Source organism: Peromyscus eremicus, chromosome 22 (assembly GCF_949786415.1).
Source record: "Peromyscus eremicus chromosome 22, PerEre_H2_v1, whole genome shotgun sequence".
In the NCBI taxonomy this organism is placed as follows: domain Eukaryota; kingdom Metazoa; phylum Chordata; class Mammalia; order Rodentia; family Cricetidae; genus Peromyscus; species Peromyscus eremicus.
The window spans coordinates 14,687,170-14,707,893 of NC_081437.1; the positions used below are offsets into that span (position 1 = coordinate 14,687,170).

The 20,724-nt window shown below is 45.6% G+C and overlaps 1 protein-coding gene across 1 annotated transcript; it reads left to right on the forward strand.

Annotated features, from left to right (window-relative positions):
- Positions 1–908: 908 nt before the first annotated feature.
- On the forward strand, positions 909–6,473 carry LOC131897621 (cytochrome P450 1B1). The gene is made up of 3 exons (XM_059248564.1): positions 909–1,326; positions 1,702–2,745; positions 5,631–6,473. Exons 2-3 carry the CDS (start codon positions 1,703–1,705, stop codon positions 6,217–6,219), a joined length of 1,632 nt encoding a protein of 543 aa, XP_059104547.1. The 5' UTR covers positions 909–1,326; position 1,702; the 3' UTR covers positions 6,220–6,473.
- The last annotated feature ends 14,251 nt before the right edge of the window (positions 6,474–20,724 follow it).

Consider the following 20,724-nt stretch of genomic DNA (forward strand, 5'->3'; position numbering starts at 1 on the left):
TGACTGGAGCCGACTTCCCAGCAGTCGCGCACGCAAGGCACAGCTCCGCACGCAAGGGGGGAGGCGACAGCAGAAACTTTTCAACCCGATCTCGTTCCAGGCTTGCAGAACCGCCTCCTCCTCCCACTCACCGCCCCCTCTTAGCTCTCGCGCTCCAGGACTGCCCCCCGCGGCGCCCAAACTTGCCTTACAGCCTGGGTGCGATCAGAGCTGTCTCGCGTGTCCAGCAGGTGGCGTGTCCCCTATCTTTCCAACGTGGGAAGCCTCCAGGCCTGCTGAGCTTTGTGTGCCTAAGGATGGTCCACGCCTGGGGCGGTAGGGCAGCAGCTTTCAGGGTTTCCTGATCTCGCCAGCAGAGGTGGAAAGAGACCTGTGCACACAAAGAGCCACGCTGTAGGGCCAAAGGGCTTGCAAAACCTTAAGATAAAAACCAAGGCAAGACAAACCGTAAGCAACCCAAGCTACCCCTGTTCCTAAAACGACAAGTTTCCTTTTCTGGCTGGGGGCCTAAGGATCACGAGCTAAGCACCAAGCTCGAGTCACCTGGAGGAGGGGGGCGAGCTCTGGGGTGCTCTCTGCTCCAGCGCGCAGAGGCGTGGGAAAATTCTGTCCTAAACTCGGTTCTGGGGAAAGCGTGGGGTCTTGACTCGGGCGTGGCTGATGATAAGAAGCCGTTATCGCCAAAGGAAAACTTTACGAGGCGGCTCCCGACAAAACTGCCAGCTACTGTTCCAGGACGGTCCGAGCGCGCGGCGCGGACTTCCCATTGGACCACCCAGGGCCACCCTGAGCGCGGATGCGAGACCCGAGAGTCTGGAGTCCAAGCCCCAGACTTTCGCGCCCCGCCCCTCACGCCCCACCCCCCTCAAGGTCCGGTTCCCTCCAGCCTCTACCCAGTCCTTAAAACCCCCGGGTAGAGGGATGGCGCGTGTCGCCTCTGGGGTGCGTCGCAGACACCTCTGGGACGCCAGCTTGAAAGCCGCCCCCGGCCTGGGATTTGATTCCACTTTATCAACTCCCAACCCCCACCCATCTCAACCGCAACTCCAACTCCGTGAGAAAGCCCCGACTTTGCGGAGCCCCAGGTGCAGTGGAGCTCAGCAAACTCGAGACACTTTTTTCCCTCCCTCTCCTCCACCCCAATCCAAGTTTAGGTTCTGACTGAGCCAAGAGTGGGTGCTAAAAGCAGCGGGCATCAGGTGTCTAGGGCGGGCCTCCAGGTCTCTGGGGACTCTCGGGTTGAAGTCTTGCTCTGGGCAGAGGCTCCAGGGCGTTTTCCCAGAGCCGGTGGCTCTGCACCGCTGGAAAAACCACGCTTCGTCGCAGGTCAGTCTGTCCGCGGAGCCACCTTCCCGTGGCCTCTTCAGACCGGTTCTTGGAAGTCAGTGGTGGGGTGTTAGCTGCTTTAAAAGAAACCTGCCTTTGTGTCTGCTGCCGGCATTATGTCGGAATTCCGGGAACCGTTAGGCCCCTGGGTATTGTGAAGCGGGCTTCTCTCTGCTGGAGGCTGGGTTGGGTATGGAAGGGTCGTCTTAAGCACCTTGTGCAGAAAGCCACCCCTGACCTGAGCTAGGCGCCGCCTCCTCTCTATTCAACAAGGCTCTGTGGTCCCATGCTGGGGCTGGGACGCGGGGGACTCACTCTTTTTTTTTTTTTTATTTGCACACCTGAGTGTGTCACATTTTGCTTTTGTATCCCCAGCATGGCCACCAGCCTTAGCGCAGACAGCCCGCAGCCGCTGAGTCCGCTGTCTACCCAGCAGACCACACTTCTGCTACTCCTTTTGGTCCTGGCCGCCGTGCACTTGGGACAGTGGCTGCTGCGACAGTGGCGGCAGAAACCGTGGTCCTCACCCCCGGGTCCTTTCCCGTGGCCACTGATCGGAAATGCGGCGTCTGTGGGCCGGGCGTCACACCTGTACTTTGCTCGCCTTGCGAGGCGCTATGGGGACGTTTTCCAGATCCGCCTGGGCAGCTGTCCCGTCGTGGTGCTGAATGGCGAGAGTGCCATCCACCAAGCCCTGGTGCAACAGGGCAGCGTCTTCGCGGACCGGCCGCCCTTTCCCTCTTTCCACGTGGTGTCTGGTGGCCGCAGCCTGGCGTTTGGCCACTACTCGGAGCGCTGGAAGGCGCAGCGACGCGCGGCCTATGGCACGATGCGCGCCTTCTCCACGCGCCACCCGCGCAGCCGCCGCCTCCTGGAGGGCCACGCGCTGTGCGAGGCGCGAGAGCTGGTGGCGGTCCTGGTGCGACGCTGCTCGGGCGGCGCCGTCCTGGATCCGACGCAGCCGATCATCGTGGCGGTGGCCAATGTCATGAGCGCCGTGTGCTTCGGCTGCCGGTACAACCACGACGATGCCGAGTTCCTAGAGCTGCTCAGCCACAACGAAGAGTTCGGGCGCACGGTGGGCGCAGGCAGCCTGGTGGACGTGCTGCCCTGGCTGCAGCTCTTCCCTAACCCGGTGCGCACCGCCTTCCGCGAGTTCGAGCAGGTCAACCGCAGCTTCACCAACTTCGTCCTGGACAAGTTTTTCAAGCACCGCGAAAGCCTGGTGCCCGGGGCTGCTCCCCGAGACATGATGGACGCCTTCATCCTCTCTGCGGAAAAGAAGGCGGTCGGGGGCCCTGGCGATGGTCCCTTCGGGCTGGATTTGGAGAACGTGCCGGGCACTATTACGGACATCTTCGGAGCCAGCCAGGACACCCTCTCCACCGCGCTGCTGTGGCTGCTCATCCTCTTTACCAGGTAAAGCCTCCAGGAGGGATGGGTCGATCCTTTCTTTCCTCCTTTGAAAAAGGGCGTGTGGCTAAAAGGTCACTAGCTAGGCACAGAGTTTGAGGTTTCGCCCTGCCCCACCTCCATTCCTTAAAACTGAGATCTCAGGGAAGATAAGCCTGGGACCACTAAGACAGGCCTAGACGCGCTTCCCCCCCCGCCCCCCACGGTTGCCAGCATCTCTGAAGTTGTCTCTGCCCCTCCCTACTCCTCTCGTGGCTGGGAACAAATTTGGGAAGAGCCCTCCCCCACAAAAACAAGATTTTTTGCCATGCGAGGAGATCAGCCTTGATCCTTCCGTGGCTCAATAGAAGCAGAATTGGACCAGCTCCAAGGTTCAAGGTGGTGCAAGTAGAATGTTAACTAAACACGGCGCGCACAGCCGGCACCGTGGAGGCTGTCCAGCCCGGGTCTTAACATCCAGCTGCAGGGCAGGGCTTTGTTACCAGGCAAAGGAAGCCAGAGGAGGCAGGTCCTCAGAGGACAACCTGCGAATAAGATTCACCCCGAGGTAAAGAAAGTAGGAGCAAAGAAAGCCACTTCTGTGGCTGCGATCAGGATCTAGAGAGGAGTCTAAGTTATCAAGGAGGTGCCAGGGCCATCCTAATCTGTGGACCAGGGCACAGACCTCTACAGAACTGCAAGGCTGCGTGCAAGGATTAAGCAGCTCCCCCACCCCCACCCACCCCCCCCGCTGTCAGGTGGTCTAAGCAAATGAATCCTTTATGAGAATTTGACGGATACCTATTGTTTACCTGAAATTCAGATTTAGCCTGTATTTTATCTGGAAACCCTACGCTGTTTCTTAGCACATAAGGGATACTGAATATGTGCTCCCCTCTTTGAATTTGGCAGGCAGAATCGATTTCTATTTGGATTTACACAATTCGTATTTCTTTAGATGTTGCACATCTACTTTCACATTTTTAAAGTCTATTTAAAATAACTTTTCAATATTAAAGTCAAATTGTGGAAACATATATTGGGACTATCGGGTCGGGGGGCGGCAGGGGAGGCAGAAAATAAAGGGAATTCAGCTCGAGATAAGGAAAAAGGCCGCCTTTGAGTGGGATCACCAGGTCTTTCACATACCAAGATGAGCTTGTACCCTTTGGAATAAAAAAAATTATTGAGCTGTGTAAGCGGATTTCCATGTGTTCCAAAGAAATGAAATAATTTCGGGGTCATTGTCAATTAAACAAAGATGACATTATTTTTTCTTTTTCGTGAAGAGACAATATAATCAGAGTGGGTAAATTATAATGCCCTTTTAGAGCATAAATTTTACGGGCACACCTGGTCGGTCCACTGCTACATAGTGTCTGCTTTCACACTACAGTGCCAACTAGTAGCTGTTGAAGGGAAGGTTTGGTCCATGGAGTCCGAAATGCTTGCTATTTGGCCCTTCCTGGAAAATGTTGGGGAATTCTGTTAAATGATTTTAACAGCAGCCGAGATTTCACCATTTAAATGCTTAGCTTATTTTCGAGGCTGTAATTATTCTCCTCCAACCTCCACCCTTTTTTGAGCCTTCTGCTTAAACTTCCTCAACGTTTAACATTGATTTTAGCATGCTTTTTCTCTTTTGAAAAAATATTTTTTTATTCGTTTATTTTTGAGTACATGGCAGTTTTGCCCGAGTGGATGTCTGTGTACTAGGTGCATGCCTGGTGCCGGCAGAGGTCAGAAGGGGGTGGATCCCTTGGGACTGGAGTTACAAACTCCACTCAGCTGCCACATGGGCACTGGAAATTGATCCCAGGCACTCTGCAAGAGCAGCTGATGCCCTTAAACACAGAGGCATCTCTCCAGCCTGGATTTTTAGTAATTTTGATGGCTAGATAATATCTTGTCCTAATATTGTACACATATAAAATCAGTTTTCAGCTTTAACATTAATTGCTGGTTTTTAACTGCATCATAAGTTTTAAGTATTATTATAATTATGCATCATTATACCTGTTATGCTATTTTCTGAAAATAGGCTTTTAGAGATAAGTAATTGGGTTTGAAAAATGAAGGACCAAGGAATGATTGCCTTTGTAAAGTTTGCTGTGCACTAAGATTTTTGTCTTCCAGAAGAATTATCCCAGTTTCTATCAGCAAGAGCACAGAAGTAAAATTTGTACCCCCATCTGACAAACTGGGACTCTGTCTTTTGAATTTAGGAAATGTGTAGGTTTATCCATCAGGAGACCAGTAATACTTTGTAAAATAATAACAGTGAATTGTCTAATGATATGAGGAAAGGAAAATAATCCACATTCAGGGCAGCGTTTGAGCTTTTGTGGGCCTGGGGTCCTTTGGCCGTTGTAGACTGCTTTATGAATGCATTGAAAGTATATTTCATGACCACACTGGTATAAAATAAATATTAAAAACGTGTTATGAGAACTTCTATTTAGAAGTCCATTTGTTTAGGTCTGAAGGCTTTATAGGATAGACAAATATTTTCCTGGATGTCTAAATTGTCTTGTGGGCCTAGGCACTGTGCCCGGTACATAAGTAGGTTTGGCCACTATTGTGCATTTTTAGACTATTAAAAAACTTAAGAGTTTTATTTTCTCACAATGGGAAATAAATCCTAGGCCATAAGAGGCTTATTACAGAAAAATAAAATTGTTTAACTTGTAATATTGAGTGAGAGAAATTGGTAACCTGTTTTTTTTTTTTTAAATTTTCTTTCAGAAATTGTAGTTCAGTCTCAGACCTAGATAGTTTGTGGAATTAAAGTAGAATTGCTGTGTGCTGTGAGGTGGAGGGTGAACTAATTTTCTTCACTCTCTCTCTCTCTCTCTCTCTCTCTCTCTCTCTCTCTCTCTCAATCGTCCCCTTTCATGCTGAAATCCAAATAGATACCCTGATGTGCAGGCTCGGGTGCAGGCTGAGTTGGACCAGGTTGTGGGGAGGGACCGTCTACCCTGCATGGATGACCAGCCCAACCTGCCATACGTCATGGCTTTCCTTTATGAATCGATGCGATTTTCCAGCTTTCTGCCTGTTACCATTCCTCACGCCACCACGGCCAACACCGTTGTCCTAGGCTACCACATCCCCAAGAACACGGTGGTTTTTGTCAACCAATGGTCTGTGAACCACGACCCAGCCAAGTGGCCTAACCCAGAGGACTTTGAGCCAGCCCGATTCCTGGACAAAGACGGCTTCATCAACAAGGAACTAGCCAGCAGTGTGATGATTTTTTCCGTGGGCAAACGGCGGTGCATCGGGGAAGAGCTCTCTAAGATGCTCCTGTTCCTTTTTATCTCCATCCTCGCTCATCAGTGCGATTTCAAGGCTAACCCAAACGAGCCCTCAAACATGAGTTTCAGTTACGGCCTGACCATTAAGCCCAAGTCGTTTAAAATCCACGTGTCTCTCAGAGAGTCCATGGAGCTCCTTGATAGTGCTGTTCAAAAGCTGCAAACTGAGGAGGCTGGTCAGTGAGAAGCCAGAGGTAGCTGAAATGTTACAACACCCGCCTCATTAATTGGGGGAGGAAAACACAGGTTTTTTTGTTTGTTTTTTCCAGTTCCACTTTGGCCATGACGTCTCTGAAGTGAGCAGAAACCAAGTGGCCTGAAGGTGAGGCATGTTTACCATGGCTCCTCCGGGGCCCATGCCACCATTACTGGCTGTAATTTTGAATCAGAGTAAAAGGGCCCAAGGAATTTGGATCCTGTCAGCAAAACCTTTCTAAGGGAACTGCCCCCCCCCCAATTAAACATACACACACATATCAACAGATTTGCACAACTACCCAACAAAGTATTTCAGTAATTCTGCCTTTGTAGGTAGATTTGAGATGGAACTTCTACGTGCAGAAATTTACCCCTTCAAAAACCACACTAAGCAAAGGTTTAGGATATACTCAAGATTCGAACACAAGTAATTTCAGTGTAAAACTGTAAAGACCAGAAATTCTCCACCAAGAAACAACCTACTTAGGAAAGTATTTTAACTCCTCTGAGGTAGCCCTGGGTAAGGTTTTTCTTTCTGCCTGCAGATGTGCCTCACACTTTAGGATGGACCCTAAAGTCAGTTGCTCAAAAAGAAATGAATAGTTAACTTAATAACTGCAGTAGATTTCAGCAATTAATTAATTTAAAGGTAAATTGTTTAGATGGCAATTTTTTTTCTACAAGTTAAAGTTGCATGCCATTTGGCTGCTAATGTGAAGTATTCCAGTTATGAGGAGAAAAAATATTTGCTAGTCCAACTTAAGCTTTCAGATACGGGATTGTAATAAACCGGTATCAGTAAAAAGTCTCACAAACTAAAAAACAAAACAAAACAAAACCTCATGTCACCAAATAGTATTCAATGCATGTAAATTTGTTACATAATTATTCATAAACATCATATGAATATTAATTATTTGATCAGCAAAACATTTGAATGATATATTTCTTATGTCATATAGTAAACCAAAAAGCATATATAATCAGTTGAAATTTGCCCAGATCCACGCAATGAGCTAGACTAAATGGATCTGTTTTGACATCAGGGAACCACGTAACAAAGATTTTTTTTTTTCCCATTCAAGGTTCAGACAAGGAACAAATCTCAAAACTAAACCAGTAAAATATGTTCTTATCTGGTAGTTGTTATGATAAAGATGCTCCTTTTGGAATTGACCCCATTAGTATGTTAAGGTTCCAAACTCTTGGCATGCTTCGATTTTAAATTAATTTAAAATCCATCTTGATTATTTTGTTTCAGTTGAAGCTAGAGGAAATAGCATCACCATCCCTTCAAAGGGGAGACACCTAACCTTTGTCTGAGGACAAACGCTGGAAAAAGGCCATGGATTTTCTAGATGTTCTTTGTATCAGGACATACGATAGGAAACTCATTACAACTGGGCAATTTCTTTTTAACCGTTATTATTGTTGTTGTTGTTACTGTTTTTGAAGTTGAGTATTAAGGTCTGTGGGTTTTTTTTTTAATTGTCTTGGGAGGCTGTTTAGTGATTGCATTGTGAGACGGTGGGGATAGCTAAAATCAGCTCTCTTATTTCGGATGGCACACTATGAGCAGTTACCTTTTGGTAACTGGGAAAGAGGAAACAGATGCATTTGGATTATGTAAACAAACTGAAAACCCTTCCAGAAGGGCTAGAAGAGTGCAGAAGTAGGAGCAGGGCTGGTGGGGGATTCCCATTTCCGTTTTCCTTGCCATTAGACGGAACCAAAGAAGCCCACCGCGCTCAGAGAGCTTACTGTTTGCTCTGTTTCTCTGGGCTTTGTGGAATTTTCATATCAGAATTAGAAAGGATGGAGTGTGTGATGCCTTTTGTGTGGAGGCAGCCAGAAGCTGTGAGACACAAAGAATGAGTATGAAGAAAGACGTTTAAATGGTTCCCATTCACTCCAAATTAATTTATTGAACTATAAAATTTGAAACATGAACAATTCGGGGGGGGGGGGATGTTTGGAGTGACAGCCCTTAAATTTTAAGGGTGTCTTAAGAATCGCCCGAACCTTCCTCTACCTCCCCCCTCTACATCTGTTTTGTCGTTGGAAACTGAGTTATAAAAATTTAATCTTTATTTAAAGATTTTCACCACAGAACCCCTTGAATGTGAAACACGGGTTCTGTCAGTATTTTAAAGGCCTTAATTTCAACTACAGAAATGAACTCTATCCAAAGTTTTTTTATTTTGTTTTTTAAGTCTTCTTAAAAGCATGCGCCTCAGTAGGACTGGGACAGAGACATGGGCTCCTGTGGCCTCTTTCTCTGAGAAATCTGTCATAGTGAAAGTCATCACGTACCAATCTGGACCCCTCATTAAGTTAACCAGACCCAGATGTGCGTTTTGTGAATGTGGGCACGGTTTTCACCAGATGCTTTCAGCGACAGAGGAAGAAGCAGGGGTGCTTTATTTAATGTATTTAGAAACTAGTGAAAGGAAGGAGGGTCGTAAACCAGAAATGAGCAATAATTACCGAATCTGGAGGCTATCGTGATGGATTTACTGGCTCAATCAGAAAGGCTGATGTTATTTCTCCCACAGAAGGACTTCATTTGCTGATCACCACATAAGGCAGAATGTTCAGCTCAGCGCAGCAAAAGTACTTTCTTACTAAATGCCTCATTTGGGTATTAATGCTTGGACTGTGTCAGAACATCCTTTTTTTTTTTTTTTTTTTTTTCAAAACAAAAAAAAGATGTCTCGGTTATGTTTTGTGGATTAATCAAAAGAGTTCATGCCCCAGAACTTAGCCTTTATCTGTGAAATATTACCACACTCTTAATGTTTTTGCACCAGGGCTGTATTAGATCAAGTAGATACATCACCATGTATGTTAATTAGTATGTTTTTAGCTGTGACACGATTGTATGATAAAGAGTACATGTTACCTGATGACTATAACCCATGCATAACTTCCTACTTAGCCTCTTCTTGTGTTTTTATACTTTACCATGTATGTTCTTTGTGTGTATATAGCTGATACAGTGCACAGTCATAACCAAGACAGATTCTATGCACACAGCATTAACTAATGTGTAGCCTTTACCTTTTGATGTACTAAAATTTAAAAAAAAGTTTTATCGGTCATTATCTATTACAAAACACCATTACCTAGACAATAAAATTCACTTTCATAATTCTATGAAGTTTCTTTTTATGTTACAGCAAAGTCTTGTGGGTCATTTATTTCTACTATTATGTGCGTCATTTATTTCTACTATTATGTGCTCTGGCATTGACACACTGAAGCGTGTGGTCCTCACAGCTCCTATGTGTATTAATTCAGCCTTCATATACCCAGTGTGTGCTGTGTGCCTGCCTTCAACTTTGTTACACATCAGTTCATTACTCCCTAATGTAAAAAAATAAATATGCATCATTTTGTTGGATCATTCCTTACCTTAGCCTGTTTGCTCTTATTTTTTTCCAATTTATTTTTTCATCCAATACTTTCTTAGCATCCAGTTTTCTCGAGCAAATCCTTGGTCTTTATATTACTGAATTTATAAAAACCAACAAAAGATTAAATTTTACTGGTGATCAGCCAAGCAAAATAAGAACTAACTCGTAATTTTGAAAGGCTGGATTGAGGTCTTAACATGTTGACCTAATATTTCTGCTTCATCTGAAAAATGCAGGATACATCTGTCCCCCTCGGCAGTATGCTGACCCTTTCTTTGAGCATGCCATCCATTCATTTTTTTTTTTTTTTTTAATTTTTATTTTGCAATACAATTCAGTTCTACATATCAGCCACAGATTCCCTTGTTCTCCCCCCTCCCGCCCCCCTCACCTTCCCCCCAGCCCGCCCCCCATTCCAATCTCCTCCAGGGCAAAGCCTTCCCCACAGACTGAGATCAACCTGGTGGACTCAGTCCAGGTAGGTCCAGTCCCCTCCTCCCATGCTGAGCCAAGGGACCCTGCATAGGCCCCAGGTTTCAAACAGCCAACTCATGCAATGAGCACAGGACCCGGTCCCACTGCCTGGATGCCTCCCAAACAGATCAGGCCAATCAACTGTCTCACCCACTCAGAGGGCCTGATCCAGTTGGTGACCCCTCAGTCATTGGTTCATATTTCATGTGTTTCCGTTTGTTTGGCTATTTGTCTCTGTGCCTTATCCGACCTTGGTCTCAACAATTCTCTCTCATATAAACCCTCCTCATTCTCGCTAATTGGACTCCCAGAGATCCACCTGGGGCCTAGTCATGGATCTCTGCCTCCAGATCCATCAGTAGTTGGATGAGGTTTCTAGCACGACAGTTAGGGTGTTTGGCCATCCCATCACCAGAGTAGGTCAGTTCGGATTGTCTCTCGACCATTGCCAGCAGTCTGTTGTGGGGGTATCTTTGTGGATTTCTGTGGGCCTCTCTAGCACTTTGTTTCTTCCTATTCTCATGTGGTCTTCATTTACCATGGTCTCCTATTCCTTGTTCTCCCTCTCTGTTTTTGATCCAGCTGGGATCTCCCACTCACCCAAGCTCTCTTTCCCTCGACCCTCGCCCTTCACTACCCCCACTCCTGTCCAGGCTGTTCATGTAGATCTCATTCCATTTCTCTGTCGTTGGGCGATCCCTGTGTCTTTCTTGGGGTCCTGTTTTCCAGGTAGCCTGCCTGGTGATGTGAGTAGCAGTCCAGTCATCCTTGTTCCACATCTAGTATCCTGTTATGAGTGAGTACATACCATGTTTGTCTTTCTGAGTCTGGGATACCTCACTCAGGATGATTTTTTCTAGATCCCATCCATTCATTTTTAAGATTTGTGCCCCTTGATTAGGAAGCGTAGCTGACGTCTAGTAAAATAGAATGGGTGAGAAAATTTTGCAGTGCACTATGTGGAAATACTTTTCTGCAGACCTGTGTATTTGGTAAGTTGCATGGTGTCACAGGACGCATAGCCAGGGCCTCACTGTTCAGCACACACAAGTGGTAGGGCCGTGCAAGGTCAGGGGCCCTTATTTCTTTCTAGACAACTGCCCTGGTTATTATGAAAATGAGAAAATAAACAGGAAAGACAAAATGGCACTCTATGTCACTGATACTTTGGCTGAGAGCATCAGTTTAGCAACCCAAAAGGGATGGCTGTGGGTTGGTCTTAAGGAATATTCACCTGTTTTCCAGATGCATGATTTTTTAAAAAAAAGTTCTTGGAAAATGGTCATATCCATTCAGGACAAGGGAGAAATACTTTCTGGGGGAAAAATTAAAATCTCAGTGGGGTCAGGATTTTGTTTTTGTTTTTGTTTTTGTTTTTGTTTTTTTTTTTGTTTGGTTGTTTGGGGGAGTAAGCCCAATTAACCAATAGAGTCCAGGCTAGATGCAGGTGGGAAAGGAAGGCAGCTTTGGGTGTCACCCAGGTGTGCTCACTGGAGGCTTGTATTGGTGGAAGTATTAAGGCAACTCCATGTAGTTAAAAGGGAGGTTTACTTTGTGGGGTAACTTACAAGTGAAGGGATATGTTACAGGGTCCGGGAAAGGTGTAGTGGAGTACAGCGGTGTTCTCTGGAGAACTCTGCTCAGTCTACCTCCAGTGTCCAGGGCCCAGGAACCAAGAGAGCTGGCCCATTCGGATCTTGGGTCTTAAGGGCTCCTGTCTGGGCCCCGCCTCGTAGGTATGACAGTTACCGGAAGCCTCAATGGGGGTGGTACTTCCGGGTCAAAGCTGGAACAGCTACGCGCTACATCTCCTCCTTTTGTCTAAATAAGAAGGTTCTAACCTAATACAAGACTATATACAAAGGAATGGTTATCAAATATTGTCCAGGAGGAATAAGGGATAACGACCTAGATAAGATGGAACTACAATCAATATGAACAATATCAAACAAAAGACACATACTAAGATCCAGAGAAGTCTGGAGCATGGGTAGATGGCACGTTACAGAGATCATTCCAAAAGGTGCCCTATCCTGAAGAACCTGAATCTAATACCAGGTCATCCTGGCACTTTAACATCAGTCCACTTACCTGCACACATGTTCCAGAAACGAACTGGCTTTCAGCTTTCTCTTATTTTAGTTCAGTGAATCTTTGCTCTCTGGCTTGTTCCTCTTAGTTATCCTCGGAAAAGGGGGAAAAAAGAAGGAAAACGAAACATACTCTGGCTGGAGAGGTGGCTCAGTGGTTAAGAGCACTGGCTGCTCTTCCAGAGGACCCGGGTTCAATTCCCAGCACCCACATGGCAGCTCACAACTGTCTGTAACTCCAGTTCCGAGGGACCCCACACCCATGGCAAAACACAAGTACAAACCTGAAGAAAATAAAAAAAAAAGGTTGTTACTGTTTTTCAGCATGCATCAGGTAAGAGAGTAAAGACAGACGGAAGGAATAATGCGCACTTAGGGGTTTGCGATCAATGTACTTAAGTAAGCTCTTAACACATTCTAGTGTGGCAGTCTTCGGTGGAGGGGCAGCAGCATCCTCATCGGGACTGTCCCTGAAAGCTGACTTCCTTGCCTTGGTACCTGTCTCTTCCCAACCGGCCTATGATTGGAAATACAAGGTAGTTTGCCAGCCTTTGAAAGGCGTGATCCTCAGTGGTCACACAAGCAGTTTCCATCCCTTTGGGGGACATATTATTGCAAATCCACTCTAGTGGCTAAATTTATTTATTTATTTATTTTAGTTTTTCCAGACAAGATTGTTGTTGTTGTTGGCTGTTTTTGCTCTTTGCTCTCTGGGGGAGGCTGACACCCAGCTCCCAAATAAATCATACACACGGAGTCTTATTCTTACTTATAAATGCCCTGCCTTAGCTTGGCTTATTTCTAGTCAGCTTTTCTTAACTTTAAATAACTCGTCTACCTTTTGCCTCCGGGCTTACACCTTTCTCTTACTTTAGTATATCTTACTTTCACTCTTATTCCATGGCCAGCTGTGTGGCTGTGTGGCTGGGCCCTAGCATCCTTCTCTCCTTGTTATCTTGCTCTTTTCTTCTTCTCCTCCCAGATTTCTCCTTCTGTTTATTCTCTCTGCCTGCCAGCCCCCCACCTATCCTTTCTCCTGTCTTGCTATTGGCTGTTCAGCTCTTTGTTAGACCATCAAGTGTTTTAGACAGGCACAGTAACACAGCTTCACAGAGTTAAACAAATGCAACATAAAAAAATGCAACACATCTTTGCAGCATTAAACAAATGTTCCACAGCACAAACAAAATCAACACATCATAAAATAATATTCTACAACACAGGGTTTCTCTGTGTAGCCCTGGCTGTCCTGGAACTCTCTCTGTAGACCATGCTGGCCTTGAACTCAGGGATCTTCCTGCCTCTGCCTCCTGAGTGCTGGGATTCAAGGCATGTGCCATGACAGCCTGGCTGCTAAATTTATTTTTTAAAAAGCAAACAAAACTGGTAGTAGTAAGAGCTAGGGAATATGTGAAGTTCCTGGAATTTTCATACAGTCCTGAGGGGAATGCAAAATGGTGTGGTATGACCCGACTCCAAGATGTTCATTCTATATAGGAGAAATAAGTGCACACAGAAACTCTACCTAAATGTTTGCAGCAGCTCTCTTCATAACCACCCAAACTGGAAGTGACTTTTTCCCCCCAAAGGTGATTAGCCAAAGTGAATGTGGTACAGTCACATAATAGAATCTGACTCAGCAATGAAAAGGAATAACTGAACATAAACCCAACAATGTGGACACTTGTCAAGGGAGTTATGTTAGTTAAAAAAAATAATAATAAAGTCAGTCTCAAAAGGTTATATACGGCATGATTCTGACAGTTTAGTGGTGGAGAAAGTTGGATTCAGTTCTGTACCAGGCTTTTGCTTTTAGACCACCAGCCAGCTTCCAAATCATGACGTGGAGACTTATTCTTAGCTATGAATGCTCAGTCTTAGCTTAGCTCTTATTTTTTTAATTTATTTATTTTTTATTTTTTAAATTACACTCATGATATTCATTAATTTCATTCATGATATTAATCACATTTGTGGTATTCATAGATTACATTCGCAGTATTCATTCAAATATATATATATACTTTTAAAAAAATTTTAAATGCCAAATGTCATTTATTGAAGGGGGGAGGAGGTCTTAAATACAGGCTTACAGCACAATGGGAGAACCCCGGAGGGCAGAAGTTCGCTACCGATGTTTTACAATCTTGCATCTAAGCTGTTAATGCCCATTATTCAGGATACACAGACAAGGAACTTCCCTTAAGCATTCAGGAGGGTGGAACCTGCCAGGGAATTAGCATAGGGAGGATATCAAGGTCAAAATTCGCAAGCAAGGCAACAGTTACCCAAAATGGGGGCCAGGGACTTACAGGTCCCCCTTTTATTAAATAATGAGCTTCAGACTTGGGTTGCGTGGGACGTCAGCAGGTCACCTTACCCGTCATGGAGACGCCTGCCCAGGCCCCACAGGTGCTCTGTCTTAGGTTGGTGAGTGCCCCTCAGGTGTTACCCGTCTCTGAATACTCATTATCATACAGGCTCAATCGTGTGTGAGTTGCAGAGTTAACTGCTGCCAAAGATCTCAAAGTGGTTCTGGGCTTGCAATCTGTGTGTTCGACACAGAAAAGACCAACAGAGGTCCTATCTCACCCATAGCCAGTAGGCTAAAGGCAACTGAGCCATTCCCTTCCTTAACGAGACATGTATGTTGGAGTCCTTGTAAGATAGTATCCTAAAAGCAACTGAAACTTGAGTTTATAAATTTATAATTTTCAAAGCCAATCGAGATGTATATAACTACTGAATTAAATTTATCATGCCCAATAGAATGGAAGATTAACTAACTGAGGTAGCTACTTTTGTTGTCGGGTTCTCCACTGTGCTAGCTGTAGTAAGCAATTATGAAATGGTAATCCCAGACACAGTAGCAGCAGTGGCCACCATTGCTATAACAGCAACAGTGGCAGCAGCAATGTCAAATTCTCTTCTGGAGTGTGTGGACATCCACTGGCATGGATACAACTCCTGTAACATGAACCGCCAAGGCCTATTTTTATTGATCTCAGCACGACTTTAGCTGGCAGCTCTTCTGGAGAATCCAATCTCATGCTTAGCTCTTATTTTAATCTGTTCCTCTTTATCTACATTTTGCCTCAGAGTTTTATTTTCTTTCTGTATATCTTACTTTCGCTGCTTCTTGTGTGTCTGTCTGTCTGGCAGCTCCTTGGCTTCTGGGCCCAAGCATGCCCCTTTACCTCTCCCTCATTCTCTGCTCTCTCTTGAGCCTAGATTTCTCCTCCTATTTATTCCCTCTGCCTGCCAGCCCTGCCTATCCCTCTCTCTGCCTAGCTATTGGCCGTTTAGCTTTTTATTAGACCAATCAGGTGTCCTGGGCAGGCAAGGTGAAACAAATGCAACACATCTTTACATAATTATACAAATGCAGCACAGACAAATGTAACACATCTTTACATAGTTAAAGTAGTATTCTGCAACATAGTTCTTGATTATGGAAATAGTTACATGGACATATAATTTTAATGAGAAATAAAATCGTAACAGAACAATTTTAAAAGTTTTAAAGGGGAGTTGGTGTAAAGGAGCTCCCATGGACTGAGATAGGTTGCTAGAGCTCATGGCAACTATTTCTGCATAAGCAACAAGATGGTTTTGTGAAGAAGGGCCAAGGCCTGAATTGACACTATTGCTGTTAGGAGTGTGTGTGTGTGTGTGTGTGTGTGTGTGTGTGTGTGTGTGTGTGTTGGGGGGGGGAATGCCAGATTCTCCAAGTTCAACAGGAAATGGACCACCAATCTTTGGGGTAGAACCACTCACAAGCCAGAGAAATTTTACTGTGATGCTTTTGGGTGTTAACTGTGTATCAACCAGGCATTATTGTAGGAACCTGGATATAACAATGAACCCCAGGCCCTGAGCTCATGGAGCCAATCAATAGTCTTAGTGGGATGGAGGGGTGGGTGGAAACAATGTTTCAGTTGTGTTATAAAAGCAGAGTGTTGTGTGTTGTGTGTATGTGTACATGTGTGTGTGGTGTGCATACAGAGTATGTATATATGCACGTGAGTGTGTGTGTGTGTGTGTGTGTGTGTGTGTGTGTGTGTGTTTGTGTTCATGAGCATGTGTGAGTGTGTTGGGAGACTGTTTACAATGAGTAGTCAGGGAACACTCTCTAAGGGAAGCAATACCAAGGGGTCAGCATCGAGGGCGTCAGCTTCTGCCTAAGCTCTTCCTGTGCAGGAAATTCAGACAGGGAGTCATCATGGACAGCACACGAATTACCCACAGCACTAACAAAAAGTCTGGCTACACCCATTGAGTTGATTTCATAGCCACTTAAAATCTGGGCAATTTGAAGTAAACTAGTCTGAGCACACCCTATGACAGATGTTGTGGGCAAGTCCTTCCTCTGCTTTGGCTTCTGCTTTTGCCAAATGGCATTGGTGTGGTCCAGACCATTCCCTAACTTCGGCTCACTGGCTCCTTCTAGAAATGAACAACCGGACAGCCGACTTCCGGAGCGAACATACTTTTCAACAATGCCTTTAAAAATACAAATTACGGTGGATCCTAATGGTGCATGCCTGTAATCTTAGCACTCGGAAGCAGAGGCATGAGTTCAAGGCCATTCTCCCATACATAGTAAGTTTGAGGATTGCCCAGGCTGCATGAGACTCTGTCTCGGGAACAGAAATAAAATAAAAACAAAAAGTGTGTTCTAATGATCTGTGGGATTCTTGAACTTGGCGTGTGCCGAATGTCTCCAAATTGATTTTGTGCATCTCCGTGGTTCTTCCGCACTTCTTGAGACTGTGCCTGAACACACTTTTACTATCTATGATTGAAAAAAAGATAGTCACCAAATCCCAGTAGAGTTGCCGAGAATGGGTTGCCTGGAGGGAGACAGCATGCGGGGGACCACACATCCTCTGCTGGCGAGCAGCCTGTGTGGAGGCTTCTCTTCTGGTCTTTGCTTTGCTGTTCCACCTACACAGTTCTTTGGGACACCAGGCATCAGGTTACATTCAGCTCCGAGAGGCAGAGGCCTCAGAGAAATCTGTGGTGATGAAGCTCAGGACATTCTGAGCTCGCTTCCCGTTCTGTTCTCTTGGTTCATGTTTCATGCTGTCCTCACGCAGTCAGACTAAAGGACCACCTTTGTTCTCTTACCCAGGCATCATCATCGTAATGTAAGGCTCCGTTTCCTCAGGGTCCACAGGCCCACAGCAGATCCAGCTGCGCTCAGTTTGGCCTTGACACTGGACGAAGCCGTGGAAGAAAGGGGTTGATATTTCACTGTGCTTTGCAATGTGGCTTCCAGGAACCAGTTGCTATAGAAACAAGGTGAGCCTATCTGTCCCCTCTTCCAAGCTCTTTCAAATCCCGAACCTCGCTCTATTGTTTCTCGGTCGGCAATCCCTGCGTGAATCCCGAGACAGCACGAAGTTAACATAATTTAGTTTTTGGTTTGTTGTCTGGCTCTAATCCCATCATCCCGCTCCTCAGAATGTAGACCTGTGTGTCTGGTACCCCGCTAGAACAGACCTGGGGGAAACAGATGGGACCACAAGAGTCTGCATGCTCCCTCCTCCAGTCCTTCCCCTGACGGGCTGAGAACTGCGTCCCAGGAGTAATGTCTCTAAGATGGCTTCTTCTCTCAGGGCTAAGCATGAAGCCTTGACCTAAAGACGTGTGGAAGGATGATGAGCAGTTGAGTGTGGTTCCTCATCTCCTTGGGAACCTCCACCCTGCGTTGCTCCACCCCTTCCCCTATTCCATATGGTTGACTCATCCTGATCTGGCCTTCACCTACAGGCAGACATGCCAACACCCTCATGGGAAAATAGACTCAAGTCAAAGGAACAAAGCACGGGAGAAGCAACAGCTATGTTTAATTGAATCTGCAAGGGCTAAAGTCTCTCAAACACTGCCATCACAAGTTGGATGTTTTTCTGAGTCGTTCCTCTGATATGGTGGCTCCACTGGCTACCAGCCATCTGAAATGACATCAGAGGTCCACAGACTACGGCCCATGAACCAAATCTGATCTACCACCTGTGTTTATACAGCTTGTGAGCTACGAGTAGTTTTACATTTCTAAATGGTTGGAAGAAATCGAGAGACGAATAATATTTCATGACACAAGAACATGTTATGAAAGTCAAATTCTTATATCCGTGAATAAAACTAGCTGGAACACAGCCACACTAATTTGCTCTCATATTGCTCGTGGCTGCTTTCATGGTACAATGGCAGAGTTCAGTAGCTATGACAGATACCATACGGCTCGCAATGCCTAAAATATTCACTCTCTGGCCTTTTACAGAAAAAGCTTGTCAACTGTGGTCTATACGATCAACTTCTCCAGGCACTGACTAATAGGGATAGCAACCTCTTCACGTCTGAAAGCACTTTTTGGCTGGCAAAGCGCTCCCATATGATTGTTTCTGCCTGTGTCTTGGCTGGCCTTGGACTGTGCTAGCATCCTGACAAGCTGGGGCCGCCTCACAGAGAGACACAAACCCGCAAAGCCAAGATCCCCAAAGGAGGTACCGGGGAACAGAAACACACACGTCAGTCATGTTTTTCACAAAGGCAATATTCCAGACTCTGAAAATGTCCGCTTTGTGTCATAAACCAAGGAACCCAGCAACTAGAGGCAGAATTCAGACCCATAAGTTGTGATAACAGCGTTAAAAGCAAGTGGAAGGAGGGTTGTGGCTTCGGATCTTGAAGGCTTTCTTCTTCTTCTTCTTGATTCTGACTTTCCAACTTTTAGGACTTAATTCTTACTTTATTCTGTTTTTAACCAACAAATAATTTTATACGTATTATGAAGTACAAGGCAATGTTCTGGCTAGTTTGTTAGCTAGTTACAGGGGTCACCTCTGTAACTAGCACGTCCATCATCTACAAACCCTTTTCATTTCTTAACGGTGAGTACATCCAACGTCCTCTTTTCCAATCTAAAAATAGTGCATGTTGCTTGTAGAAACAGAGACAAGAGTAGCAGTAACCAGCGGCTGGGGAGAGGAACAGAGAGAGGGTGATGGGAAGAGGCCAGTCAACAGGTACCATGCTGAAGCTCGGAAACATAACGCCTGGTATTCTGGGGGCTCCAGGGTTTTACACCTTCTGTGGTTAGCTATTGCTTCACAATTCTTGCATATAACCTAAAACATTTGATGGTACCTATCAAATATGTTTAATCCTTTAATCACCAGGGGTACCCTGAACTGTGTTTTGGAGAATTCCTGTATCTTCTTACAGTTGTCAAATACACTATAATTTTATATAAAGTCAGGTCCTCCAACCCATCACTTATTCAGCATCGAATTCATGTTCCTAAATGTTGTTAGGCACTATTATAAAGTGTTATGAAACTGACCATTATAAAGATCAACGTACACACTGACTCAGAGATGCCTTTTCTAGTTGAAGAAACACATTTAAATATTGATGAATATTTAAAAAGAGATGTGTATTAAGAACTTTGGGAACAATGATGAAGAAATATCGAGAGCCTGTGGGAAGAGGACCGTTAGGAAAGGCTCCAGCAAGGAGGTGTCATGGTGTCACTTGAGCTGAGCTGAAGACACTTAGCTGTTGACCAGAGAGATACAATGTTGAGGTAAGGTAGGAAAGTCACGGACAGCCCTGGGAGCCCAGTGGCATAAGTCTAGGATCCCAGGGCACACTACAGTGCTGCCACCTTATAGTGCTCAGGAAATAGCTGCAAGGTGAGTGGCTGGGATGTGTTTAGGGGTGGTAACGGTCTAGGTGTGGTGGAGGATTCATGTATGCATCTGTGTGCAATGGATGAGTGTATCGGACTGAGGGAGTGTGGCAAGTATTATGGGTATTTGTGTAATGCAAACCATTCTTCCTACTTGATAACAGAGTCTTGGGTATAGGCCATATGGATTTCATGTAGCCTTGGCCATCCTGGAACTCGCTCTGTAGACCAGGCTGGCTTCAAACTCACAGAGACATGCCTGCCTCTGCCTCCCGAGTGCTGGGATTAAAGGCCACCATGGCTGGGCTTCTGTAAGGGACTTTTTAAGGCTCTTCAGAAATGCTGGAGTTCTAAGGTTAATTGTCACATTCTAATGACTTGCTTTCTCGGGAACAGGAAAAGAAACATTTAAAAGTTGAGGCTGTGTGGGGGGGTCTACAAAAGGGATTCACGGTCAAGATGTATTTAGGCATGTGCACATACTGATCCTAAAGGGAGAGAGGAAAGGGTGACGGGAATGTTTGTATGGGGAAAGTCTCTGGGAAGGAGGAAGCCAAGATGCTCTGGGGACATGGTACCAAATTTCCTGGGGCTCGTGTAATGTGGGTTTAAGAACTTTCTTTGGATCTCACGTTCAGGTACCATCTTTTTCAGGTTATGAAAATGTGTGTGGGGCTGGAGACATGGCTCAGCGGTTAAGAGCACTGGCTGCTCTTCTAAAGGTCCTGAGTTCAATTCCCAGCAACCACATGGTGGCTGCTCACAATCTCCATAATGAAGTCTGGTGCCCTCTTCTGGTCTACAGGAATACATGC

Excerpts from the sequence above, each read along its gene's own strand:
- LOC131897621 (XM_059248564.1), top strand. The coding sequence starts at position 1,703 with ATGGCCACCAGCCTTAGCGCAGACAGCCCGCAGCCGCTGAGTCCGCTG. Across the intron at positions 2,746-5,630 it reads CTGCTCATCCTCTTTACCAG|ATACCCTGATGTGCAGGCTC; the intron begins GTAAAGCCTCCA and ends AAATCCAAATAG.